At 58.6% G+C, this 27,291-nt stretch overlaps 1 protein-coding gene across 2 annotated transcripts in view; it reads left to right on the top strand.

The window, feature by feature from the left end:
• Positions 1-23,468, top strand: part of CSNK1G2 (casein kinase 1 gamma 2) — a 46,418-nt gene extending 22,950 nt beyond the window's left edge. Inside the window, exons 2-13 of one of the 2 annotated variants that reach the window (XM_074566006.1) lie at positions 6,820-7,316; positions 15,054-15,094; positions 15,636-15,705; positions 16,131-16,279; positions 16,771-17,005; positions 17,226-17,311; positions 17,758-17,842; positions 17,949-18,097; positions 18,580-18,666; positions 20,418-20,522; positions 22,252-22,358; positions 22,908-23,468. In XM_074566006.1, the coding sequence (XP_074422107.1) occupies positions 7,130-7,316; positions 15,054-15,094; positions 15,636-15,705; positions 16,131-16,279; positions 16,771-17,005; positions 17,226-17,311; positions 17,758-17,842; positions 17,949-18,097; positions 18,580-18,666; positions 20,418-20,522; positions 22,252-22,358; positions 22,908-22,962 (1,356 nt within the window). In that variant the 5' untranslated portion in view covers positions 6,820-7,129 and the 3' untranslated portion in view covers positions 22,963-23,468. The remainder of the gene's footprint in view (positions 1-6,819; positions 7,317-15,053; positions 15,095-15,635; positions 15,706-16,130; positions 16,280-16,770; positions 17,006-17,225; positions 17,312-17,757; positions 17,843-17,948; positions 18,098-18,579; positions 18,667-20,417; positions 20,523-22,251; positions 22,359-22,907) is intronic. The other variant, XM_074566008.1, reaches the window with a different exon arrangement.
• Positions 23,469-27,291: the final 3,823 nt, after the last annotated feature.

Below are 27,291 nucleotides of genomic sequence, written 5' to 3'. Positions count from 1 at the left end.
TTTCCTCAAAAATCCACCCAGTGTGGATTTTTCTCATAAATGTTAAGGCTTGGGTTGCAGGGAGCTCAGCAGCACGCTCTGGAGCACAATGCCACCTCTCCAAGGTAGAAGCAGGAGCAGGGCTTATCATGGGGTCTGATGCGGCCGTCTCAAGCCAGGCTTTCTCCTGCAGCCCTGGTGTCGGTGTGCGCAGAGAGAAAAGGGAAGGGAAGTGGTGGGGAGCGGGTTCCTGGTACTGCTGCGGGTCTGGGAGTGAGTCACCCCCCAGCTTTACAGTGCTCTTGTCAGTTGTGGAAGAGAGGAATTTTGAGCTGGTGAAGTTAAATTGGTGCCGAAGGTGGTGAATGCTCCCACCTCAGTTTAAAGGTCGCCTAGTTCCAGTTTGCTTGTATTTGTTCTTAAACGTCGATTAAATAACGGTGGGTCAAGCTGGGTCTTTACACATGTCTATGTGCTTGCTGTCGCTGCAGTACAGGTTGTCTGGTTGTGCTGATCATGTTGGCTGTCCCGCAAGAGGTGCTAGTCTTGGGCTTGGACAAATACGGTTTGGACACGGAATTTCCAGAATAAGAGAAGTAGTTGTATTATTTTTACATGCTGGAAAATCCACTGAATTTCCCATTTTGTGGTAGCTGTATGGACAGGCTTTTCCTCGAAGCTTTCAGCTGTTGAAAGAGCAGAAGTGAGGAGCTTCAGCCCAGAGGGAAGATCTCAGCCAGCTTTGTGGAACACAGGACACCGCAGACCCAGCGGGACAGGTTTCTGCTGCACTGGGATGCTCCAGAAGGTTTCCTCTCTGTCCAGAGCGAAGTTGGTGGGAGAAGGTGACTTTGTGGCCAGTTCCCATCCTTTGGAGCAGCCGGAACATCCTTTGTCCGCAAGCTGCGGTCCTCTTCCTCCAGCCTGTGTTGGCCTCTGCTCCACATGGGAATGGTGACCCCATGGAGGATGCAAGTGTGGGCCCAAACCTCTATCTCAGGAGGACCCTTTGTATCTTTTGTACCACTACAGTTCATAGCATAAGGTTGGAATGAATTCTGGGGGTGTTTTACCTACCCCCCCTGCTTCAGCATCTGCAGCTGCTCACCCTCCAGATGAGTTGTTCCCCTCCTGACTCTGCTCAGTCTGGAAGGCCCCTTGCCAGAGCCATGTCTGAGTACCAAGAGTTGTCCTGCTTGTCTGGGATCTCTGGGGGCCTCATGTGGGGTGTGGGGCAGATGGAGAGGGCCCCGGCAGCGCTGTGCTGGTGCCTGGAGGCTGGTCTCCATGTGCTCGCACATCTGCGGGCTGCTCAAATGCTGGAGCCTTCCAGCCTTTCTGCTGCATTAGCTCTTGGGGTGCCTGCATAGGGGTGCCCTGATCCTCCTGCCCGCCCGCAGGAGGAGGGACCTGCCCCGTGTCCCTCCGGTGCCTCCACTCCCACCTCTGCCTTGACTGTACCCATTACAGGGGTCTCCTGGGGAAGCCTGAGGAGGCTTTCTGTGACCCCTTGTTTTGGGAAGCCTCTGTGTCATGGCACAGCTTTTCCCCGTTTTGTCATGAGCAGGGTTGGCTGCCGGCACTGAAGACTGGAATACATTTTGAACTACAAACCTTTGTAGACATCATCTGGGACTGTCTGCAGCTTGCTTTAAAGATGTCGGATCTTGCTTTGTTTTAAGACTTTTGATTTCCTAAGACTTCATCTGCCTCTTAAACTTTTAAAATTTATTGGGTTTTGGTTTCAGCTGTGTAAGGCCACCAGTTGCTTTTTGGTCTGGATTTTTGTATTGGGAGCCAGCTGATGGGTCGTCCTTTGGGACATCAGGGTATTTGTGATTATTTTTAGCTTTTAATTGGCCGTGATCTGTACTTGGAGCTGCGTAGTGTCAAGAGCTTTTCTTTTTTGTGCTCTCAGGAAGCTTTCCTTTCTCTTTCATCTGGATGCAGCTGCGTTTCTCTTTTGCTCGCAAAGTGTAGAGTACACGGGGAAACCAGCTTCAAGTAACTATCCCGAAGGCGGGAGGAGATCAGGGCTCGGTGCGGTCAGGCCACTGTGGCAGGTAGCAGCGTTGCACCCACCCGGGGGTGCCACCTGGTCCAGGACACCTGGACTCCGTTCCGAGAAGCACCACGGACCTGCTCCCTGACCTTCACCAGTCACTTCCCTGCTCTGGGTCGCTATTTTTTTCCTCTTCTTCCCTTCTTTTGTCTTGCCCCGTTTAATTGTAACCTCTTTCGGGCAGGAACACTGTGTATAAAGGGCCCAGAACAATGTGCCCCAGATGGTATTGTACAAGTGCTTTCTTGGCAGCCACGAGGTTTCGCTATACAGGAAAGAAATTTTTTTAAAATACAACTTTTCAGCATTTTATACTTGCAAATGTGGCCAGGAACTTCCTGAGCCTTGATATATGAGTTCAAATCACAGGTCTTAGAGACAAGGGCTAGCCCTAGAATTGCAGCTTTTTATTCTTTTTTTCTTTTTAAGGAAACAACAAGCAATTCCCCACCCCCAATCCTTTTTTCTCACCTTCATGGCTGCAGGGAAAAGTTTGTAAATGTGACTGGAGCAGGCCTGGCGTGCTCAAAACCAGATGGCAAATAAAAAGAACCCAATATTTCAACAAAACCCAACATAAAACCCCTTCTTTGGGTTTCAGATTGTCGCTTGAGTGTGTTTTTTGCCCCCTTTATGGTACTTTCAGTGTTTGTGCGGTTCTGTTTTGGGGAGATGCTGAAGTCACTTGCACTTGTCTGCAGTTTATTTCACTTTCAGGTTCCCTGGCTTGGAGCACTTGCATTGCAAACGCTGCAGGCCAGTGCTTATTTGTTTTAAGACCACAGCTTGTTTTGGAATTTATTCTACTGAACTTCAGGCCGATCTTTTTTTTTTTCTTTTTTTTATTCCACCTCCCCCCTCCTTTTCCCCCCAAAGAGAGAAAGAAGTTTTCTTAGTCTCATCTTGCATCAGATTTGATACCAGGCCAACAAATCCAGCCTAGAAGGTGCTTTTATGAGGCGGCTTGCATCGATGTGACGACCTGGCTGATGAGGATTCCTGTTCATAATGCAACAATGTGCCACCAGTTTTATCGGGGGCGTCTTGCCTGCGGTGCTGCTGCCCTGGGTGGAGGGACGGGGCAGGTCTGGGTCCCTGTTGCCCATCCAGAGGCTGCTGTGTTTTAACAAACACAGGTTTTGTAGGGCTGTTCGCTCCAGAGCAGTGGGAGTCCTGGGATTTTACCAAAGCTTTCTGTTTCTAATTAGGTTGTTCTCAATTTTAAAGGCCAGAGATCTCTTTATGGCACAGAGTGGAAAACATGACCAGTCACTGACACCGCAGAGAGAGGTGGGTTCTGCTTTTGTACCGAGGTGGAGCGAGCTGTTGCCTCTCCTTGGCGCTCTTTGGATGCGAAAATAGATTCTTCAGCTCCCCATGGCTCATTCATGGGGGAGGCTGGTGGGCAGAGTTTGGAGGAGCATCACTTGCTCTGGCGTGAGTCACACGGACATGGTTCAGCGACTTCTCTGACTGCCTGGCTTTGGGAAAGGGGGAATTGCGGCGCGGCAGCTGGCTGTCACGCAGCCCCAGCTCAGTGGTCAGTGCCGTGGCCTTGTCGGTCGTTGCTCTGTCCCAGCTGCTTGAAATCGGGCTTTGGAGCCAGGCTCTTTCAGGGCTCCCAAGAGCCTTGGGCTGCTCCCAAGACAGAGTCACGCTACGCTGCTGCCTGTGTTTGGGCTGGGGGAAGACAGTCTCCCAGTGCTTGTAGGAAACCGTATTTATTTTTTTCCTTCTGTTAGGGCTCTGTCTTGCTCCATTGTCTGAAATTCCTTTGCAGAGACTGACCCATAACTCTTCCAAAAAAAAATAATCCCAAGTGTGGGGCTGGAGCTCCCTCTGCTCTGGCTGTTGGCCGCCTGACTCTGTGCAAACAGTCTGGGCCTGAAATCCCTTGGGACTGAACATAAAGGTCTGATTCAAAATGAAAATGGGGTATGAAGCATCATTGCCTGCACATTGCCACCTACCTCCCCTTCCCCGCTGTGTGACTGGAACCATGTCTGGGGAAGGTGGGTCCCGAAAAGCCCTGGAAGGGCTGTGCCGCGCTGTCTGCTGCAGGAGCTGGGAGGTCACAGGGGAAATGGCTCCCTGGTGCCCTTGTGCGAGGCCAGCAGAGGTGGGAGAAGCGTGAGACGGGCAGGAGGGCACCGCCATGTGCCGAACCCGGAGCGGAAATTATTGGGAGAGCAAAGAATGAGCAGGATATCACGTGTCGGCTGTGTGTGCTCGGGGCTGGGGGAGAACAAAGCGCAGGGAAGCCCTGCTCCACTGCCGCTCCCACCCCGCTTCCTGCTGGCACGGGACGGAGACCGCTGGCTGCCGGAGGGAAGGGAGCGTCAGGGCAGGAGCTGGCTCGTGGCTGCCTGCCTTTGGGAAAGCTGGAAGTTTCTGTGTGCCTCAGTTTCCCTCATCCGAGGTGTGCTGGGTGCAGCAGGATGGTCCCCAGGTGTTGGCCTGCTGCGGGTGGCCTTGGAGGGCCAGGCTGTGCTGGGGCTGCTGTGCTCTGGGGATGCTTCGGAGGTGCTGGCCTGGAGGTCGGAGCCTGCGGGGGAAGGAGCGGGCTCCCATTCCACGTGAAAGCCTTGTTCCCCAGTACTGGAACAAGCAGGTCCCACAGGTGGGTGTTGTGCACCCACAACAACGTCAAGGTGCTGGCCCTGCACCCTTAGTGCCTGCTGCTCTGGTCCCTCCTGGAAAGCAGCAGCATTTTGCTGGGATGCTGGGGACAGTGTGGTGGACCCTGGCCAGGATTCGGTGTCAGATGAGGACTGGGAGCGGGGCAGCCCCAGGGAGCAGCTCCCCTGCCCACGGACCCTTACACAGTGGTCCTTCTCCCATGCTGAGCTCCGGCTTGGGTGTCTCTTTCCTTCTGTTGCTCTTAGACCCTCCCCCATTTCCCCCCATGCACCCTTTAGTACAAGAAGCCTTTTTTTGTTATTAATAGCTATTGAGCGCCAATAAAAAGTTTTACAGGGTTTGGCTAAGTGTCAGGACTTGCAGTGTGCTCATTTCCTGGAGTCTGAGTGCTGGAGGGGTGTGGGTTTGGTTGTTTAACCCACAGGTAACAAGGCCACGGCAGTGCGGGCTCTTGGTGGGCATCACAGGAGGTGAGAGGTGGAGCAGGGCTGAGGGGGCAGCCAGGGAGGAGTGGGGGCTGCCTCCCAGCTCGGCTCGCTCAAAACGCAGCAAGGGCTGAGCTGGGAGCAAAACCAGAGCTGATGAAAGCTGGGGGGAAAGCAGGATGTGCATGCGTGTGTCGGTCAGTCTGTCTGTCTGTCTCTCACGTGGCCTCCCAGCGTGCACCCGGCTCCTGCTTGACCCTCTGTGCTTTCTAGCCCGTGTTTAGCTTCCCGGCTGTCCTGCTCCTGGCACGCTCCATCCGCCTCCCTCATGGGTCTCCCTGTGAGGAGAAGCCAAGGATGACCTCCCCTCGGGCAGCTCCGGTGGGAGTCCTGGATGGAGGGAGAGCGTGGCTCCCTCTTGGGAACCTGGTTCCCTGAGCGTGGAGCTGGTCGATGATACTCGTCATCCCACCCCTCCGGAAGGGAGCAAGGGGCCCATTTGGCCTCAGTGGTGGGCTGTACCCATGTGAACGCTGCACGGGGGGGAGCTTGCGCGGAGCTGATGTCATAGATTCTTTGAATAGTTTGGGTTGGAAGGGACTTGCAAAGGTCATCTAGTGCAGCCCCCCTGCAATGGGCTCCCAGGTTCAAGGGGCTGAGCTGAGGAGCCCTGGCTGTTTGCGGGGCTGAGTCCCTGGGGCTTCCCACCAGTCTCACTGGGAAGTGCTGGGAGCTGCGCACGTGAGGTAGGTGAGGTGCTGCAGGACCGCCGAGCAAATGAGCATCCACAGCCATCAGTTACTGCCCATGAGTGTCACAGCAGCTTTTGCCCAGGCGGTGGCTAGCAGCCCTGTTGCCCACCATGCCTCACTCCGAGCTTTGCAATTAAAATCAAGGTTCGTTAGTGAGAGCGGAGGAAGCGGCAGCAATCGGGAGCTCGCCTCCACGATTGTTACTCAGTCCTGCCTTCCCATTCTGGTGTGTGTTTTACCCCAGCCCAGCAGGCCTGGGAGGGCTGTCGTGGGAGCTCTGAGCGTGGTCATTCCCCACATGCCCCTTAGAAACCCTGTCCTCTCCCGCATGTCCTGGCGCAGGATCGCTGGGCACGAAAGTCCCGTCCCAGACGCAATGGAGGCTGGTGCTGGGGGAAGCGCTCTGACTCAGCTGGCCACAGCCTCTGGACCCGCAGGGACTGTCCCGGCAAGCAGCCGCATGGGGAGAATATCCTCTTTTCACTTCATAGGAAACTGCATGCCTGGCGTGGTTTGCCCCGTAACACGGTGCTTTACGTGTGTCCTCTGCTCCTGGGGACTCTGGGGTCTGGCCAGCAGCAGCCTGGCCTCCAGCGCCTTGACAGGTGCGTCCGAAGGGCTCCCTGCTGCCAGCAGCCCTTCCCCGTGGGGACATTGTTCTCCTCAGCTGACTCTCTGCTGGCTCCAACATGGAGACACTCATTAAGCAGTTCGCCTGCTGCTGTGGCCAGATTTTTATTTATTTATTTATGCCAGCATCTTAGACATGGGGCACCCTGCAACAGTCCTGGTACCCCAGCTTCTCCCACCCCTCAGTTGCGGCACCCTTCATTGTAGTGGGAGTTATTTGTAATGCAGGGAAGGTGTTGGAGGGGTTCTGCAGAGCCCGGAACCTGCAACCCCCTGTTGTCTTCTGCCTCCTTGTTTCCTGGTGCTAATTTTCTCCTTCTCCTTTCCACAGCTGGGAGACCGAGGAGCCACGCTGGGAGAACCCTCTCCGCAGGATGTTTTCTCCACCAAAGAACTCCCTGTAACAGGCGACGATGACAATCCCGGCGGGACCTTGGAAAGCACTAACATTTCAGTAGCCCAGCACCTGTGGGCGGCCGCTTATCCCTCCTTCTCCACACCCTGCCCTCCCACTGCTCACCGTGATGGTGTATTAACCAAGAAGAACCCTGCTTCTTTTCTCCTCACCCCTCAATTTTCGGCAGCTCTGGGATTTGTATGGCAGCAGCGTAACCGTGGAGAGGCCGGGGTATCACAAACTTATGGATTTTGATAAGAGAGGAGGGAAAGGGGACCTGGAGGAAGGTAAAAGGATGTCCAAGACAGGTGGAGGAAGGAGCAGTCATGGAAGCCGAAGTGCTGGAACCAACTCGGGAGTCTTAATGGTGGGTCCCAACTTCCGGGTCGGCAAGAAGATTGGATGCGGCAATTTTGGGGAGCTTCGTCTAGGTGAGAAGGGCCTTCTTCTGTCCTCGCTATAACTCCCTGTGCAGGGATTGCCCCGGCATCTGCCTCCTGCAGCAGGAGGAGCGGGCACGTGCCTGTGACTGTCGGCACCAAGGGTGTTGACTGGCCATATGGTGTTTCCTTTTCGCAGTTTCCTTTTCCTCAGCCCCTTCACGCTGTGCTTGATCTTTCAAAGCCCATCGCAGCCTGAAGGACTGATTGCAGAGGTGTTTTGCATCTCCTCCCCATACCTATTGCTCTGCAGGTTTGTCAGGGAGAGCGTTACAGTTCAGTCCTGTCTGTTGGAAGCGGCAGTGGCCCACACAGGCCTGGGTGTCCCCCCCCAGTCCAGGAGCGCTTAGTGAGTAGTGTTTCACGAGATGCCACCATGCGCTCGCCAGATCTTGCCCTACTTGTGCAAGGGGTGCTGCACTCCCACTGCTCCGCATGCCTCAGGACAGTGGATGGAGAGTGGGGGCTTGTGGGATGTTGGCTCTGCCAGGGCGAGCATCTGGAGAAGAGAGTCAGTATTTAATCCTGGGTGAATTCTCTGGTTGTTGAAACTGTTTGTTTCAGAGACTCCTAAAAACTTACCTGGGGGAGAGAGAGAGGGCTAAATAAAACCCAAACACTTTCCATGGTCACTTTCCATTTTGAACCAAGTTTATCACAAAATGGTTCAAGCAGACTCTTGTTTAGAGGGTGGGTAGGCTGCTCCTCTCCCAAGGACTCTGTGTCCAGGAGGCTTTCAGCAAGCTGTTAACTCTTCGGTTGGCATCAGGCAGCTGTGAGAGGCCCGGCAGTGCCAGGCACTGCTGTGCCAGCAGTGCAGTCTGGATGTCTCCAGGAATGCGTGTTGGACGTGTTGATGGAGTCTCTGTCAGGCGGAGCCTTGGCCTTGGCTGCGAGTGCCTTGGGAAAGGGCTCGTGCGCTAGGAAGAGGGAAGAGAGCCTGTCCCCAGAGCAGGCTGGGAGCCTGTGATGGCTGTAGGCCTTGTTGCTCCGTGATATTTTAAGCAGCGCCTTTTCAAACCAAGCTCTGAGCTAAACCTGCAGTAAATGTGGTCATCTCGGCAGGCTCTTTGTGTGCAAAAGGAGCAGGAGGTGGGAGGCTGTCAGGAGGTGCCGCTGGCAGCCCCGGCTCAGGCACTCGCGTGGAGGGTAGGGTGAGTTTACCCACCTCGCTGTGCCACCTCTGTCTGTGGGGAGTTAATGTTAGCTCTTCCCAGCATGACAGACTGGCTGGTGCCAGGCTAAACCGTCCTGTTCCTGAACTCGCCAGTGGGATCGCCACTTAATTGCAGAGCTTGGGAAAAATGCTCTATTTAAAATCCAGCCAAGTGGTTCCCGCGTTCAGCAGCGGAGAGTCTGTCTCTCCCGGTGTTGTGAAGAGCTCTGTTCCTTCCTCCAGACCCAGGTGTTGTGGAAGGAGAGGTATTTAGGGACTTTGCCGCGCCAAATGCTGCTTTCACTACCCAGATGGATCTGGACAGCCCCTGGGGATGCTGCCAGTGCCTCCCTGCAGGGCTGTCTGGGAGCGGGTGGACGGAGGGCTCCAAGCTGTGCAGCGCCTACCTGTGTCCTTCCACTTCCTTTTCCCTGTTTGTCAGTGAACATCTTACAATGGGGACGTGTTTCTGGGGGAGATCTTCCAAAATCCTGCCCTAAGCAGGAGTCTGAAACAATCAGGGCCATGGCTGTCTCTTTGCCTGCTGTGCTCAGCGCTGAGGGATGGCATGATCCCCTGCCACGGCCTTCCCCTCACGTTTTAGGGACAGCATCAAGGTGGACACGAGTCTCGCGTGGATCCAAGGAGCACCTGTGAAACAGGCAGTCTGAGCTGCTCAGAGCAGAGCCTCTGCAGGGAACGGTCGGGCTCAGTTTGCTCGTGGTCGAAGGGACAAGCAGAGAGCTCTTGCTCTGGGCTCTGCAACGGTCGATTCTCGCTGCGAGAATTTGTCCTTGCCACCAGCAAGAGAAGCTTCTGGTCCCTTTGTGCAGTTTTGCCGCCCCGGCACACCCTGTAGTGCCCGGCTGTAACGTGCTAATGGCCTGAGCACAAGATCTCACAGCAGTGGAAGCCACAGCTATGTGGCTTTTCTCCTCAAATCGCATCTCTTCCTTAGGTGTGCCTCTGAGCTGCGTCAGGGCTCAGGAATGCTTTCAGGATTTCACTGAAAATAGGGATTCCTCCAGCTGCAGATAAATGGCAAAGGACCAGAGGGATCGTGCTGTGAAGTGGTGGCATGAGTAGGGATGTTTCCCGGTGCTTGCTGTGGACACTCAGTTTTCCCCTGGGAATGAATTTTTCAGTCCTCGAGGCAGGCTGGTTGCAGAGGCCAAAGTGTAGCTCAGTGTTTAAAAGCTCCCGAATCTTCTTTGGACTTTTTCCTTTAGTGAAAAAACCCAGGAGATCTTGCAAGAGCGTGCTGGGAGGTGACTCCTCCAGCTCCCAGCGCTGGGGGATGGAGGAAGATGAAGTTGTCTTCCTGGAACAGGTAACGCTTTGCCCAGTTTCACCACTGCGCCGAGGCAGGTCCCGTTCTGTCCTTGCGGGTGCCTCAGCTCAGCTGCCCCAGGTGGGGACAGGTGTCTTCCCAGCTACGGAGGCATCCAAACTCAAAAGTGATTTGTTTAAAAATAAAACTGAAAAAAAAAAAAAATTGGCGTAAGGCGTTTGTGGGAAGCCAGAAGGGGAATGACTTGGGCAGGAGTTCCTGGCTGCTAGAGCCATGCTTGGATCCAGCCCCTCCCCGTTCATGCTGGTCTTGGCATCCCAGGCCGTACACAAACGTAGTGCCAGTCCCCGTCCCAGTCAGGCAGCGCTGCTGGCCGGTTCCTCGCTGTATGAGCACAACTGGGCACCCCATCCTGCCGCTTCACCCTGGGCTGAGCAGGACGCTGTGCCCTGGCCAGCACATCTGACGTGCTCATTCTTCCCCCTGCCAGCTTGCAGCCGTGGGCAAGTGCCAGCCCAGCTCCTCCTGGGGTTTTCCAAAGGCATCCCAGGGCAGCACCCGCTGCCTACAGCCCCCCGGCTCCCCCCTGCCCTGGTTGAGCAGCCCCCCTACACCTCTGCTGCCTGCAGCCAGCCCTGTTCCATGCCGGGGGTGAATGCTGCCCTCTGAAACACAAGGCAGGAGGGGTGGCTGGAGCGTGGCTGGTGGCTTGTGTGCCCTGGCATCAGGCTATGGCCACTGCCTCTGCCAGCTCCCTGCACCCCCAGGAGCGAGGCCAGCAAATACTGCTCGCAGGGAGGCTTTGTTGGAGCAGATGCCTCTTGGCAGTTGGTGGTGCTTTGGGGTGGGGTGGGATAGGGGAGAGGAGAGGAGGAAAACCGAGACGTTCACCAGAAGGGTCAAAATTGAGTCCAGAGCAGCTGGGTGATATGCAAGCTCCCCTTCCCTGAGCTCTGCCTGATGCTGGGCTGCCTCGGAGCCGTACTTTGCAACCAGGAGCTGCTGTTTGTCTTGCCTGGGCAGGGGTTTCCCTGATGGCCCTCTCCTGAGCCTGGCCCGAGGCTGTGCCATGGAGCTGCCCCGGGGCAGCCTCAGGCCGGGAGTGGGATGTGGGGAGGGAGAGGGACCCGGCGAAGGTTTCTGCTTCTGTTCTTCCTACAATGAGCTTCTGTAAATGTGCTTTCTGCAACTTTCCCATGCTCACCCCTCTCCCCGAGCCTGGTGCATTCATTTCTAATGGCAGCTTGGAAACATGGCAGCTGTTTTCCTTCGAAGTTAAAGGCTGGAAATTAACTTGTTTTTAAAAAGTAAAACCAGTGTTTTGGAGGGAGGAAAATAAGGGGGGTGGGTCCTTGTGGGTGTATGAGTAACAGCAGGTCACTACTACAGCTGGGCTGGGGCCATGTCCCAGCTGAATGGTCACATGCGAGCGCTGGGGACGTTCCCAAGCTCTCCTGAGCTGTGTCTCCTACCCCTGGCCTGCATCTTCCCGGCTACTCACAGATGGTAACTTGTCGGGGTCCACAAAAGGTACCTTCAGAAAACGTGGGCTGGGGTCAGCATGCTGCATGTGACACCCTTCTGTCTTCGGCTCCATGGAGACCTCCACACATGTGCACGTATGGCGAAGGGCTCAGCCATGCTGGCTGGTCGGAGCCACAGACCCACCCTGTGCCAGAGGCGGCTCTTGGGTGTTTTGGGAAGAGGCTGTGGGAGGAAAGAGCCCACGCTCTGACTGCTCCTCTTGTCTCCCTTGCTCATAGCTCGTGGTTGTTTTTCCTCTTGGTCTTTCAGAACCTCCTCTAGAGGAAGGTCAAACTCTAAAATAACTTTTTTAAAACCCAGTGCTCCAAGGAACTGTCATTGCTTGGGCTGATGCAGCTTGTCTCGCCGCGGCTGCAGTGCTTGCAGTGCTGGGCTGGTGCCTGGATGCCTTTGCACCGAGCTGACGCCTTCCCCCGCGCTCCTCAACTGCATCGCCTGGGGACCAGAGAAGCCAAACTGCCAGTCCTAGTGCCCAGGCACAACTCCCTGCTCCTGCTGCAGGCCGGGCCGTAGCATGCAGAGGCTCCCAGTGCCATCAGTGTGGTGCTGTGCCCCATGCCGTGCCACAACCGAGTGGCAGTGCCAGGTGGAGGGGCCGGCACTGGATGGGGACCCAGTTGGGAGCCTGGCGCAGAGCCTGGCTCCTCCTCAGGCCGCCGTGATGTGCAGGAGCAGGTGCTGGATCCCCGTGCTGCCAGATCCGCCTCTGGGAGGGGGATGATTTGGGTGTTAGCACAGGGTTAAGAGAAAGCCATGTCTGACTTTTAAATGGGATACAGAGCCCGGATCTGGCCGCCTCCTCCGATGGGTGGCTTTGGCTTGGCTCTGATCGGACACGCTGTGTCTTGCAGGTGCTGGCAGCTGGATTCGGAGGCGCCGCCAGCACTGAGCTGGGCAAAGGCCTCTCTGCAAGCGCAAATATTTGCTTTCTGCTGCTCGTCTTGCCACTTTTCTCTTTTTTTTCCTCTTTCAAAAGCACCTTTTTTTCTGTGAATCCTGCCTGCAGTGCTGCCTGCTTGGGTCCCCCGCTGGGGCAGTCTGTGGACTCCAACACGTTTCAGGTGTTAAGGTTATCATCGTTAGTGAGCGCTCGGCAGAGCGGGCAGCGTGGGGGCGGCTGCAGGACCTGCTCCGGGAGCTGGAGCGAGGAGTTCCCTGCCATGGGCCAGGCACTGCTGGGGGAAGGACCCTGCAGCCCTGCCTCCTTGCTCTTTTGCTTTTTCATCCCTGTTGCTTTTTTTTCCCTCATGATAGGCCGGTTGTGCTCTTCACACCTTTTTATTTATCGGGGAAGGGGAAGAGAATGGTGGTGGTTAGACAGCAGCAGTGGTCCGTGCTCTCTCTGCTCCCCCATCTTCTCCAGCAGCTTTGTCCAAGCCCTCCAAGTGTCACAGGAAGGAATGAACCATGGGGGTATCAAATGATTTGGACCCATTTGTTGGGCTGGGAGAGGGCTGCCAGCTCCCAGAGTGTTTTTCCTGATCGCATTCTGTACCGGCGAGCCACAGGGTCACTAGCGCGGTGGGAACAGGACAGATGCCACGTAACAGGGACAGGGGTGGACCTCTCCAAGCACAGCCCTGCTGGGGATGCTCCTGCCTCCTTCCCTTCTCCCTCCTTGCTGTGCTGGGCCAGTTTTGCAGTGCGCCTCTGGCACGGTGGCAGGCATCCTGCCGTGTTATTTTTTTTCCCTCTTCAGACCCAGCCTAACCTCAGGAAAAATCCACCTGTGAGTTTTCTGGTTGCATGTTACTGCACTGAAGGCAGCAGTGATTTTTTCTTTTGGACTGAACTGTATGGCCCCAAGGCTGGAGGCCACCGTAGCTGGGGAGCATGTGGGGACGCTGTGCCGTTGTCACAGGCAGGGCCATGCCTACCTGCCTGCCTGGGCTCTGCCTGCCCCTACATCCCAGCCGATGTGTGGGGCTGTTTTGCTCTCCCTTGCGATTGTTTGAAAAACACAGAGGTCCCGGTGCATGGAAGATAAGCTGCCTGCATGTGCATCTCCTCCCTGCCGGCTTGCTGCCTTCTCTCCCCATTAAGTCATTGAGAGGTGACTGTGCTCATGGCAGGGGCAAGGGGGCTGCACTGGGGTCCATCAGGATTTCAGTTCTTCACTGCCCCAGTCAAGTTCCCAATGAACTGAGAGTTTCCTCTCTGGAGCCATGGATGGCTCTGGGGGATGTCCCACCTCCTCCCCAGGAAATGTGGGTCCATGATGGGCCAGAAACCCTGGGTCTGGTATATGCTTGTGTTAGCCAGACGTTTTTCCCTCCCTAATCACCTACTTCCTAATTGCTCTGAAGGCATTTGGTTTTGCAGAGGCAGGAGACAAATTGGCTTGGCAGAGGTCCCTTGGGATGGGAGAGGGTCAGCGAGGCAGCAGGATTGAACCCCTCCTTGGCTGCAGAGCCTGTTCGTCCGAGGAGCCGCTCCATTAATATCTCCCATTCATCCCTCTTCCCGTAATCCTGCCGCCGACTCTGGCACTCAGCAGCTGGCTCTGATGTCACCCGGCAAGGATTTATTGCTGCTTCAGGTGGAGCGCAGCCGTTGGAGCAGATGAAATCTTATGCCAGGAGGAGCTTGTTCCCTGAGCAAATTGCTTGGAGAAAATCCGAGAAGACAAATGCAGCTCCATCAGATACGCACATGCCAGGCAGTGGGGTTGCGCGTCTGCTGGCTCTGCGTGCCATGGGGGGGAACCTGCTGCGGGTAACTCCCCTCTCCTCGGTGTCCTGGGGGCTCTGGCAGAAGGGCGCTCAGATATTTCTGCAAACCTCTTTCATCTTTGCCTTTATGGACCTGGGGCGGAGGTTGTACTGACACTTCCCAGGTGTAACACCTTCCTCCTGCCCTCCTGGCTCTCTGGGGTGAGGAGGGAGATGCGCAGACACCGTTAGTTCTGTACGCCTTTCTGTAGTGTGAAAACTCCCATAACTCTAGGAAGTCGTTTGCAGGGGTTTGGGGTGGCACAGCTGCCCTTTCAGCTCTCCTGGGCACTTGGGGACAGTTGTCTGGCCCTCCCCACGGCACATCGGGGCCTTCAGCTCCTCCTCGTTCGGTCTGGGCCGTGCTTGGGTCTACTCCTGGCTTCCCCTGCACCCTCGGGTGGGTGGGAGCATCCTGAAGGATGAGGTTGAGCCTCACGCACGTGCACACACACACGTGTGTGCCAACCCCAGGAGCGACCCCAGCCCTGGGGAAGGGATTTCCACCTACCTGCGGTGTCTTCAATGCCTCAAGCTGCCCCAGTGCTCCTGGGGGCCTTTCCTCCCTGCCACCCTCTTCGTGGTCCCACTGCCCACAAAGCAGCATCCCCCAACTCTGGGCAGCCCTCCCAGAGCAGTGTGGCGCCTCTCCATGCAGGGATGTGGCTGGGAGAAGCATCAAGTCCCAGCCTTGTTCCTGCCTTGGCCAGTCCCATCCCTGCAGGCCCGGACTGGGACGCTGCCCCCTCCCAGCAGACTTGGCTCCAGCCCCCCAGCAGCCTGCCCATCCCAGAGGAATCCACGTACCCCATCTTGGGGTAATTAACAGGCATGTTGTAACTCCCCACAGTGGGTTCCTGCTCCTGCTCATGCCTCAAGGACTGTTTATGTGTTGTGGGAGCCACCGAACCTGTTCGGGATGTTCTGCAGCCCAGGAGCCCTCAGGGGACTGTGGCGGGTGCGACGTGGGGTTAATGCAAAGGCTCACTTGCTTTCAATTGCCTTTTTCGTGTCTCTCCCTGCAGGAAAGAACCTCTACACGAACGAATACGTAGCTATCAAATTGGTGAGTCCCTCCGTGCTCAGGGTGGTGATTGTTCAGGCCACCTGGGAAGGAGATTGTTTGCCCTTCTGTTAGAGTGGGTTGCGGTAGGTAATGGATGGATGGCTGCATGGGGGGCTGTGCTCGCTGCTAGGAATTGAGGGCAGGCAAAGAAACACATGTCACTGCAGGTGGGGTGATCTGGACCTGGGGAGAGAAGAGCTGGGTCTTTGCTTCTCCAGGACCTCGCTGCGGCCTGTGCTGAGCTCAGACAGTGCCGGAGGCAGAGAGACCTCCAGGCGAGAGTGGTCCCCACTGATACCTGCTCCCATTAATGTCTACCTCAGCGCCCCGATCTCTCTGGAGGGGGTGGATCTGGCTCCCTTATGGGCTGGTTTTCTCTTTGTCCCCTGAGGCTTCATCTCCATTTTATACTAGTTTTTGTCAACTCCAACTGCTCTCAGTCCAGCTGCTGCCAGCATGTGAAGGAGGTGTCTGACACCCAGACCTCCTTAACATCCTGCTCTCTACAACAGCCTTAACCGTTCTCCTTCTCTCCTCCAAGGAACCCATAAAATCCCGGGCCCCCCAGCTGCACCTGGAGTATCGGTTCTACAAACAGCTCGGCAATGCAGGTATGGGGCTGGGCTGAGCTGCCGCGGGGAGCTGCCCGCCCAGGCAACAGGGCTGGGAAAGGGAGGCTTCCTATAAATGTGACGCCGCAAATTTGCTTCCCGGCACGAGGGACTCCTGCCCATCTGCTTGGCTGGGAGAAGCTGATTTTAACACGGAGCCACGTCTAATCTTTAATCCCTTTTTATTTAGTTCTTTCCCCCCACCGCCCCCACAGCAGTCAGGGATGCAGATGGAGCTCCCTCGTTCTCCCTCCTGCCAACAGCAGAGCCAGGCTGGCTGCGGCGTGGAGGGAGGGCAGTGCAGAGACATCCCCCCATCCGCAGCCCCCCATCCTGGCTCCAGCAATGGCATGGCCATGGCAGCATGGCTGTGTGCTGTTCAGCCCTGTGGGAAGCCCTGACAGCCCCTGCTCCGTTTCTTGCAGAAGGAATTCCTCAGGTTTACTACTTTGGCCCCTGCGGGAAGTACAACGCCATGGTGTTGGAGCTGCTGGGACCCAGCCTAGAAGATCTCTTTGATCTGTGTGATCGGACCTTCACGCTCAAGACCGTCCTGATGATCGCGATCCAGCTGGTGAGCGCAGCACCTCGGCTTTGCCTGCAGCTCTGCGTGGCTCACCCCGGCACGGTGATCTGGCTGTTGTGGGGATCCGCAGGGAAGGAGAGGGGAAGAGGGGATGTGCCCGGCAGTCTGCAGGGGATGCTGCTGGCAAATCCCAGTCCGTCCGCCTCCCTCCATACGTCTCCCTCTCCCTGATGTAGGAGGACTCTCCCTCACCCTCACACAGCCCCTCTCTGAGCACAACCAAGCATCTCTTGCTGTGACGAGATGCGGCCAGACCGAGGGTGTCTTCCAGGGCTGGAGGACTTGTTGTCCCCATCCTTTCAACCCAGGGTGACGGGTCCCCGTCCTTTCAACCCAGGTACGGGCTGAGAGGAGCAGGGTTGCTGGCTGGGGACAAGGCAATCAGAGCAGAGCTGGGCCCAGGGCAGGAGGGTGCAGGGATGCATGCAGGATGCATGGTGCATTTCTGCCATGGTGCTGATGTCTCCTTCTGCCCCCAGATCACACGGATGGAGTACGTCCACACCAAAAGCCTGATCTACAGAGACGTCAAGCCAGAGAACTTCCTGGTGGGGCGGCCGGGCAGCAAGCGGCAGCACACCATCCACATCATTGATTTTGGCCTGGCCAAAGAGTATATTGACCCTGAGACCAAAAAACACATCCCCTACCGAGAGCACAAGAGCCTGACAGGGACAGCACGCTACATGAGCATCAACACCCACCTCGGGAAAGGTGTGTGCATACTGTGCCCTGCCTCTTGGCTGAAAGGGAAAGGGAAGGGGACTGCAGAGTGCGAGCTCCCCCGTGCCAGAGGTGGGACTGGAGACAAACTGCCTCTACTGCTCTTCAGCCCGTGATGTTGTCCAGGGGACTTGGGGTGCTGCAGGGTCTGGCAGGGACAGAGAAGGTGGCTGTAGTGGAAACATGCCCATATCTTTTTTTTTCCATGCAGAACAAAGCCGCAGGGACGACCTGGAAGCATTAGGGCACATGTTTATGTACTTCCTCCGCGGGAGCCTCCCTTGGCAAGGCCTCAAGGTAACCGCCAGCTCCCACTGTCCCTGGGCACAGCTGCCCCGTGAGTCTGGCTCTGCCCTGGCATGGGCAGCATCAGGGTTTGGGTAGGGGAAAGTTTTGGCCTCCGGGGTGTTGGAGGGTTGGCAGCCCACCAGATACAGGGGCTGTTGCTCTGAGTTCTGTGCCAGGCCCTCGCTGTGCTGAGCGGCTGTAAGTGTCCCCCTCTCTGTGTCCCTCCCACTTTGCGGGTATCCCAGCTGCTCTTGTGGTGGGTGTCCTGGAACTGTACTCCCTGGCATTTGTCCTCCAGACCTGCCCTGGGTAAGGGGATTCCCTGGCAATGAGCTCTCCCTTATACCTGGAAAAGGGGGACCAAGAAACCGTTCATAGTCTGGTGGTACCCAGTGCCTTCCCCCTCCCAGGGACATGCCTGGCCCTCATGCTGACCTGCTGCTTGTCTCTGCCAGGCTGACACGCTAAAGGAGCGGTATCAGAAGATCGGCGACACCAAAAGAGCCACTCCAGTGGAGGTGCTCTGTGAGAACTTCCCAGGTGAGGGCACTCTGCATGGCCTGTCCCTGGCCCGCGCCTGGCCCCAGAGCCTGCTGGCCTGGCACCTTGTCCCCCTGCCCCAACTGAGCCCCCTGTGTCCCCACAGAGGAGATGGCCACATACTTGCGCTATGTGCGGCGGCTGGATTTCTTTGAGAAGCCAGACTACGACTACCTGCGGAAGCTCTTCACAGACTTGTTCGAGAGGAACGGTTACGTGTTCGACTATGAATACGACTGGGCAGGAAAACCCTTGGTGAGTGGCAAGGGAGCGGGGACAGGCGAAGTGGCAGACGGTGCCCAGGGAGCAGTGGGCAGCGCGGTGGGGGAGTCAGCGTGGTCTGCAGCAGCAGCCAGGGAGGATGCAGGTCGGCAGTCATCCCTGCCGCGCACATCCATGCCCAAGAGATCAGCTCCACCAGTCCTCACCAGACACTGAGAGCCAGTTCCAAGATGGGGCTGTTGTGCCAATGAGTTAAAGCTGTGACACAGAAATTTGAAGCTGCTGGAGCCAAGGGGAACCCAGCAGTCGAGTTGCCACCTCGCTTTCTGCCATTGGTACCCTCCGGGTGCTCGCTGCAGACAAACGCCACGCACGAAGCTGCTGGGTGGGGGAAAGGGCTGGGATCAGGCCCTGATTCTGGGGTGTTTTGCGTATTTGGCCAGATGTTGGATCAGGGAGTGTGGGGTGGCAGGAGGGATGCTGTGCCGTGGCTGATGTTGTCCTTGTGTTCCCAGCCCACGCCCATCGGCACGATGCACAGTGAGGTGCAGGTGCAGCCCCCGAACAGAGGAGACAAAGCACAGCCACACACCAAACACCAGGTGAGCGGTGGCACTGCCCCAGCCGGGGCACAGCATTGCGGTCGCGCACAGCTCGGGCTTCTGCTCCACGGACCCATGGAGCCCAGTGGGGCCTCTGGATGGTGGCAGGGACTGGAGCATCCTTTTTTCCCCAGTGCTGTCTGTGGAAGGGCGTCCTCCCTGCAGGTCTGAGCCCGTGCTAGCAGGGGGACCAGGGCGGCATCCCTGGAGCCAGGTGGCCTGGCAGAAGCGGGAGGAAGCAGCCGTGGGAGGCTGTGGCACGGCAGGGAAGAGCCAGGCCTGGGCTTCAGCTGGCAAGCTGCAGGGTTTAGCACTGGCCAGTGGGTGTGGGCATGGTACGGGCTGAGCCACCGTGTGCTAAGGACAATGTCTTGGGTGCTGCATCCTCGAGGGAGTAAGTTGCTGCTCTGTTCACGGTGCCACTTTCATCAATAAGGTGGGGACACGGGACATGGGAGGGAGTTGCCTGGGCCGCAGGGGTGGATTTGTGGGGCAGCTTGGGCAGTGTGTGGCCCCGTGCTGGAGAGAGGGGCTGGCTTTGCCCTGGGAACCAGTAGGGCACATGGGGCTGAGCTGGGAGCAGCCCAGGGCAGGGAAGGGAGACGGACAGAGCTGTGCAGGCAGCTCCCTGCCTGGGTCTCTGTGGGAAAGAAGCTGAGCTGCCCGGCAGTTCTCCGGTGAGGTGATCTGTCCTACCCTGGTGCAGGAAACACGGCTTTGGGACTGCTGCCGTCAAGAGCAAACCTCACGCGTTTCCCCAGCGGTCCCCATACAGACCCTCATCCTCTTGCCTTGAACCTCCACAGGGAGCAGGGCACCTGCAAAGGGGCTGGAGCTGAGGGTGCAGCACCCTCTCTTCCCTCACCCACGTGTCGGCCCAGCCCCTTGCTGCTGTGGGCTGAGCAGGAGGAGCCTGGGACAGCCCTGGCTCTCGCTGGGCAGCACTTCCTTAGGGGGAGGGTGACATCTTCAAAGCGTCTCTGGTTCATTCCTGGGAAGATCTTAATCTGCTTTCGGCCTCCATCCTCCAAGAAATGTTTGACATCCCTTCTCGAGGGCAGGGGGAAAAGCACAAAAAACTCCCACAGCGTGGGAGCAGTTTCCAACCCGGGGATGAGGAGGGGCTGTGCCACACTCACCGCGGCGAGGGTTTGGCAGCCGGGTGCTCCTCCGCTGTTGGAGAGCCGAGGAGCCTGGTACCCTTGAGGAGCAGCACAGCTCGCTTACTCAATCGCCCCGCAAAGATCTGCGTCAGCCTCAGAACATTCCGCTCGCAGGAGAGCGGCCGGCGGCATCTCCTCGGCCCGACTGCATCTCCCCGCGCAGCGAGCGGCACTGCTGTCCCAGCACACTCTGAAACGCAGCCGCTGGCCCTGCGCGGGGCTGGCTGTGCTCCGCAGGGCGGTGTGTCCTCAGCCGCCCGGAGAGGACGTGCCCGGTGCGGGGGAAGAGCCCAGTTCCATTGCTGGAGCGTGTGTGTGTGTCTGTGGCAGGGAGGATGCAGACCCACGGTGTCACCGCAGGGATGGCTCTTGGGGAGCTGCCAGGATGGTGCTGCGCGAGTGCCCTCTGCAATCACAAACTCGAGCTGCTCCGGTCATGTTTTTGCTTTTGCATGTCTTATTTTCTCAACTCCCTTTGCCACTCTTCTCCCTGCCCCTTCCCTCCACCTCTCCCTTCTTTTCCCCATTCTTCCTCTATTCTTTTCTTTTGTTTCTTTTCATTCTGTTCCTCCTGCCTGTCGCGAGCAGCCGCCCGAGGGGACGGAGTTGTGGGATCCTCAGGCCAGTGGGCAGCCTGCCGAGGAGCCTTTGGGAGCTCACCTGGCAGCCGGCAGGCTCGGGGGGTCCGTCCAGGTACATGCAACCATGCGCCGAGGGCAGGGGCGGGAGGGAGCAGAGCCAACCTGCGCCACGCGACCTGCCTGTACAGCCAGGCACAAGCCAACGTTTGTCTGCCAGCCATGCCAGGGGATGAGCCCCGCTCCCCCGCCACAGGGCAGCATCGGGGCCGCGCATGCCCAAGGTCTTGCCGAGGCTGCAGCACGTGGACTGTGCTGCCCTGTCCCCGTGGTGCGTGACGCTCGGGGCTCGCAGACGAGGCTGGCGCCGCTTCCCAGGGGCTGCCGGGCTCCCTTGGCGCTGCCAGTGGGACTCAGAGGGCGATTAGAGATGGATGAAGCGCTGGCTGTGTGCCACGCAGCAGCACGAGCAACCATCTGGACACCGAGCTCTGCCCCCCAGTGCCGCTCATCCCAGCAGAGCCGGACACTGCGGCCTTATCCCACGTGGGGACCTCCCCCTGCCTCCTTGTTTGACTGGAGCGACGACTTCGAGCCCTTTCCCTGAGCACTCCTCGCCCTCATCTCCCCGCTCAGTCCTGCGCTCGTGCTGTCGGCCGCGTGCTCGCTGCCCTCGCAGCCCTCTGCCCTCTGCCGCTTGGCCCCCTTGGGCTGGTGGGGTCCAGCCCACGCGGATGGCAGGGCATCCGTGGTGGGCTGCCCCCGGCTGGACCTGCGCTGCTTCCTCCGACTCTGCTTCCGTCCCCGCCGCTGCTGCTCGTTCCTGCTGCTCCACGGTGAAGCTCTGCCAGTGCTCAGTCCTGGGCTTGGGCCCAGCTGCCATCACAGGGCTGGGGCAGACCATCCTCACGCTCTGCCCAGCTCTTCCTGTCCCGTGTCCCCTCCCTGCCACGGCGGCTGCTCCCTGCTCTTGCTCTGCAAACCCCCCCCCGTCCTCTGCCTGCGCCCAGTACTGCAGGGGGGTGTTGGTGACGCACAGGGGTCTCTGGGCTTGTTTCGGGGGGCTGTAGCTTGACGTAGCTCTGCCGGCTGGGCACTGTGGCTGTCGGATGGCAGCTCCACCACGAGTCTGGGTAAGGCCGAGCCTCCTCGCCAGGGACGAGCAGCTTGGCGATCCTTTGGCCTGCGCATCCCCAGGGAGCTCCTGGCTGTGCCTGGGGGCAGTGGGCGCAGGAGAGGGGTTCAGGCAAGTCCCCATTGCCTGTGCCAACCCCGTCCTTGCTTTGGTGACTTGGATCCTTGGCACCGCGAATGGTCCCGCTGCCCAGACGAGCGGGCAGGAGCCCAGGGGCACCTCGATGCCGGCGGGAGCCCGCAGGGTGGGCGCTGGGCTGAGTCCCACAGGGCCCGGCGGTGTTGGGGTTTGGGGACGGGGAGCAGGAGCTGTCACTCGGCCATGGCAGGGTCTCCTCGGAGCTAACAGCTTTGCGGGCTTGTGTCTCCTGGGCACGTTGGAGCTGGCTGCCACTAAGCCCCTCTCCCGGTGGCGTGTGCAGGGGTTCCTGGGAGCCGGAATCCTCCCAGGGGCACCGAGGGGATCAAACCCCTCTGTGCGATGGGGCTGCTCGGGAGAGCTCAGCGCCGAGGCCGAGCACTTGTGTCTGGGCGAGGGCCCTGTCCTGCTGCCCTGCGTGGGGACCTCGGTGCTCCCGGCACGGGGGGGGGTCTGTGCCGCCTCCTGGGTCTGCACCTCTCCGGGATGCAGCTGCTGTGGGTGGGGGACGAGGCCAAGGACCGGCCCGTGCCCCGTGGGCTGCCCCGCGCTGACGCTCGCCTCTCCCCAGGTGATGAGCTCCACCAACGGAGAGCTGAACACAGACGACCCGACGGCAGGACATTCAAACGCCCCCATCACAGCCCCCACCGAGGTGGAGGTGACAGACGATACAAAGTAAGGACACGGCCCCGCTGTCCCTCGCGCCGGGTCAGGACAGATGAGGGTTTCGGCAGCTGCCGTGGGATGCCTTGTCCCGTCCCCTCTGGGGAGGAGCAGCTGGGCTCTAGAGCAACGACTGCTCTCCCTGGGACCCTCCCAGGGCCACCACCACCCCCAGCCCCTTCCCACCTCCCCCTGGCCGGCCCAGGGCTCAGGCGTCCTGCCCAGAGCCAGCGCAGGTGGCCACGCACAAATCCGGGGCTATTCCCTCGCCAGGAGCCCCTGCCTGACCCCAGCTCTGTTGCCTGGCGTTTGCCGTGGCTGGCGCTGCGTGCCGTGGCCAGTGTCCCTTGTCCTGGTCAGTGTCACTCACTGTAGCCATCGTGGTGCTTCCTGTCCAGCCCCTGCTGTGTGCTGGGGACATTCCTGCAACGGTTCTGCCCGCATGGGGCTCACCAAGATGCCGAGGGGTTTCCGTGTGTCCCCCCCGGCTCTGCCCTCACCGTGGGGGTGCTGACCCCGTCCGCATCCAGCGGGCGCTGACGGCGTCCCCTCCGTCCCCAGGTGCTGCTGTTTCTTCAAGAGAAGGAAGAGGAAAACCACCAAGCGTCGCAAGTGAGCTGCCGGGCCGGGTGGAGCAGCGAGTGCGATGGCTCCTCTCCCTCCGGCCGCGGCTGGATCTTGACCTGCGGAGCTGGCGGCGGCGGCCCCTCGGTTCAGCCGGGGACAGGGGGGGGCCGAGCCGGACGGCCTCCCCCAGCGCCCCACGCGCAGGCGGGGAGCGGGGCCTCCCCAAACTGCTTGTCCTTTCCTCCGCCACCCGCCTGGCGCGTGGCCGTTTACTCGAACCAAGCCCAACTTCGCTGAAGTTCCTGCGTCTGTCAAAAAGAGAAAAAAGAAAAAAAAAAAAAAAAAAAGAAAAAAAAGGAAACAAATCCACAGCGTCACTTGCTTTTGAGTCTATAACTAGTTTGAAAATGGGGATCAACTCTACAGACTCTGAACCATCGCTGTCAGAAGAAGCAGAAGACAATTTCGAGAGCAGTGGGCTAAGGAGGAATTTTTTTTTTTTTTTTTCTGTTGCTTCTTTGTCTCTTAAGTTAATTTAAAGTGAGTCTCAGTGCAGAGTGCTGAGTTGTCAGTCTTTGACCGTCATCTTCAGTATTACTGAATTCTGCTCTTCCTTTAGGCTCCCCTGCTCCACGTCCCCCGTTGGGCCCCCCCCTTCCCCTTCGTTAACGCCTTCGGTGACGGAGCAGTGCGGCCTCCGGTACGGTGAGCGGTGCTGGGGCGTGCGCGGGGGGAGCCAGGGAGGAGATGCGTTTACAGTTCATTTTTCCGATGCACTTTTGCTAGCAATACAGGCCGTATTTGGTCCTGCCGGGAACGGGTCGGTGACTCCCAGGGGCTGGGGGACGCGGTGTCCTGGCTTGAGGACGGTCTGGCTGAGACCCGTGCGTGTCGGGGGCAGAGCAGGGTGGGAAAGCAGAGCAGGCTTGTCGCTGGCGCTGGGATGCCCGAGGGCTGCGTGTGTTTCCGCCGCATCTTTAGGTGTTTGCAGGGACAGCGTTTCTGTCGGCTCTTTGGTTTTACAGACCATTTGCCGCATGTCCGAGCCCCCCCCCGGGGTGGCCGCGGGCATGGCGGGGGGGCGGTGGCCGGGGTGGGTGGCACTGTGGGTGGCGGAGGCGCGCGGTGAGCGCGGCGAAGGGTGTCAGAGTGGTCCGGCGCTGTGGGCGCTGCTGGCATGGCGTCCTCCCAGCTGTGCCAGCGCCTGGCCTGATGCGGGAGGCGGGGGGGGAACGGGGCGGGAGGGACAGGGACGACTGGAGTTTTTGCAACTTAGACACAAACACACGGACACGCAGACACAGACCCCCCCCACCACAGACACCCCCCCCCCCACTGCCCCCATTTCTCACCCCCCCAGGGCACTGCAGCTTCCCCACGACTGAACCCCTGCGCTGTTGTGTGTATTGGTCATGGCATATTTGGGGGTGGGGGGGGCACACTTATCTTTACCAAAACCCTGTTGTTCTGCCCCAAGAGAGGGGCTGAGGCTTTGGGGGAGGGGGGGGAGGAGGGGGGGTGGGAACGGAACCATCTGTGGCTGCTTTGAAACATTTGTCCAAACTGACCGTCTCTGGTGGGGCGAGGCTGGAGGCCCTGAACCGGGGGGGTTGGGGGGGGGATGTCACCATGCCCTGCCTTGGCACCCGTGGGGGCACGTGGGGACCTGGGGAGAGCTCTGTGCCGCAGCCCCTCCTCCTCCGAAATTCGGGATCGACCCCGGCTTTGGCTTCTCCTGGGCTGCAGCGGGGTTCGGGGGGGGGGGCAGGGCAGCCCCCCGTGTCCCCCAGCCGCTGGGGGGGGGGGTGGGTTGTGTGATGTGCAACGTTTGACCCTGTTTCCCCAACGAGGCAAACAAAACAAAAAAATGTTTAAAAAAAAAAAAAAATCGCCTTAAATTTCCACTGGAAGCGGCGCCTGTTCTGAGCATCGGCTCTGAGGGGCCCGAGCGGAGGCCGAAGAGGAGCCGCGGTGGGGGGCGGGGGGGGACGGGACATGGACGGGCTGCCTTTGCCCGGCTCTGTCCGCAGCCTGCGGGGCCGGGGGGGGCACCAAGGAGGCAGCAGGGCCCCTGGAATTCCTGTCCTTCCAGCGAGGAGTCCAAATACTGAGATTGTACGGGAGGGCGTTTGTTCCACGGCGAGTTTAGTTACTGCTTTAAAACAAAGTGTACAGAAACGGCATTTAAATGTCTCTGATGCTTCCTGGAAGCCATAGAATTTAGGGGCTTTTTTTTTTTTTTTTCTAATAAAACAAGTAAAAAATAATAATAAAAAAAAAAAAATCTTTAAAACCCTATGCATTCTTCCACGCTTGATTGTAGAGCCCTGAGGGTGGGAACACTGCTGGCACCCCCTTTCCAGCTGGGGCTGGACCAGCAGCAGGTTCCCCAGCCCCGGGCGGGAGCTGCCTTGGCCCCTCGGTGCCCGGCCCCGGCCCCGCGCTGGCCTGTGCTGCTGCCAAACGGCCCGGAGAGAAGGACCCAGCCCTCCTTCCCCTCTGCTGTGAGGAGCGGCCGGGGGAGGCCGGGACCGCAGCAGGGAAGCCGATGGCTGCGGGCATCGCCCTGCCCAGCCCGATTCTCCCCAGGGCTCCTGGTGGATGTTCCTGTAAGAAGCCGATGGGTTGGGAAGTCGGTGGCTCAGGAGGCCAATTCCCAGCCACGACCCAGCACCCCCACACCAGCCGGCTCCGAATGGGGCTCCAGCCTGAAGGCCCGCGGCCCCGCTGGGGGTCTGTGAGCCCTTGGCCTCGTGGCTGAGGAGCAGGAAGGACCGGATGGACACAATCCCTCATCCCTCCTCGAGCACAGCGCCAATGCGTATGCGGAGGGCGAAAGCAGAGGGACAAGGGTGAGGTCCCTGCTTCTCCTGACACTCCCGTGTCCCCCATGCAAGTGCTCTAGCAGAGGCCGAGGGCTGGCAGCTCCCACAGCCTGGCCCAGGGGATCACCGTCACCAGGCAGCTCCGGTGTTCCCTGGCTGAGGGCAGAGCCCCAGCGCCACCACGGTGCTGAGTGATGCACCTGGGAGCTGCTGGAAGGGGCTTTGCCTGGGCACTGCAGCGGATCCAGGGGAGGCAGAGCCCACCCCTGGTCCTGCACCATCACCCACCACTTGCAGCCTCTCGCTGCCAGCCCTGCCTGCACGGGCAGGGCAGGGGAACGGCCCTTTACGTGCCCTCCCAGCTTTCAGGGAGCCAGACCGACCCCTGCAAAGGCCAGGGCTGCTTTTAGTGAGTGTTTGTCAAAAAACCCTTCCATCAAGGTGGAAGAAATTCAGTCATAAAATGACAGGCTAAACCCATCACAGACACAGACAGGAAAACGCACACATGGCCCCCCCCCAGCTCTGCCCCCAGAGAGACACAGGCTCTGTGACAACCTCAGTCCCCAGAAGGTTTGACTCGCCCTTCTCCAAGGACTCTTGAGGAGTCCGGCTCATCCCACGCACCACAGAGGAACCAGCTTGACCCACGTGTCCCCCCCCCCGACGCGCCAGCAGCCACCAGCTCTCTTCAAATCATGAAGAAACTTTTGTAAAGACAACCTGAATGTCTTTATTGATTTCCTATTTACAAATCACAAAGCTGGCCAAAAGCGGAGTGTGAACACTGAACGAGAGCATCGGATACATTCATCAATACAGCACTGGAGTCAAGACAGTCCCAGCTCTGCTCAAAAGGTGACGCGGTACAACAGGATGTCTCATACTTTTGGAAACAGGCATGTCCAACAATTAATTACATTCATCTATCTACAAAAGCCAGAAATTGCATCAAACTGCAGAAAAGCCGTAAGAACAGAAGTTGCTCAGGTGTAGCCAAGGTCGGTGCCCGGCCTCCCCCAGCAGGACAAGCCACCAGAGCTGCCACGTGGGGCAAGGGCAGGAGGGGGGAAGAGAACAGTAGTAAAACCAGACGCTTCCAGGGAAGAGGCAGCGAGGAGGCGCCCGCCCGGGACAAGCCAGGGCCGCCCGCCCGTCCCCCTTCTTCCACAGCCCCCTGCGCAGCTTTGCTTCTTTCAAATCCCAGTTATTTCTGCTATTGCCACCTCTGTACAGCGACACCCCAAGGTGGCGAATCATGGAATCACAGACTGGTCTGGGTGGCAAGGGACCTTTAAAGCCCCCCCAGTGGCACCCCCTGCCCTGGGCAGGGACACCTCCCACCAGCCCAGGTTGCTCCAAGCCCTGTCCAACCTGGCCCTGAACCCCTCCAGGGACGGGGCAGGCCCCGACACAGTCCTTGGGGGCGCGTAGTGAAGCTCCCACAACCCTGGAAGGACGGAGGCCGGAGTGCTCACCACTACGGACAGACCGAGGGGCTGCCTCCCACAGGGGCAGGAGCCTGCCGGGTCCGTCAAATCGATCTCACAGCA

This window comes from Larus michahellis, chromosome 23 (assembly GCF_964199755.1).
Source record: "Larus michahellis chromosome 23, bLarMic1.1, whole genome shotgun sequence".
Lineage (NCBI taxonomy): Eukaryota > Metazoa > Chordata > Aves > Charadriiformes > Laridae > Larus > Larus michahellis.
Note: the sequence above shows the minus strand (reverse complement) of the source record. Positions and strands in the feature narration are given on the sequence as shown.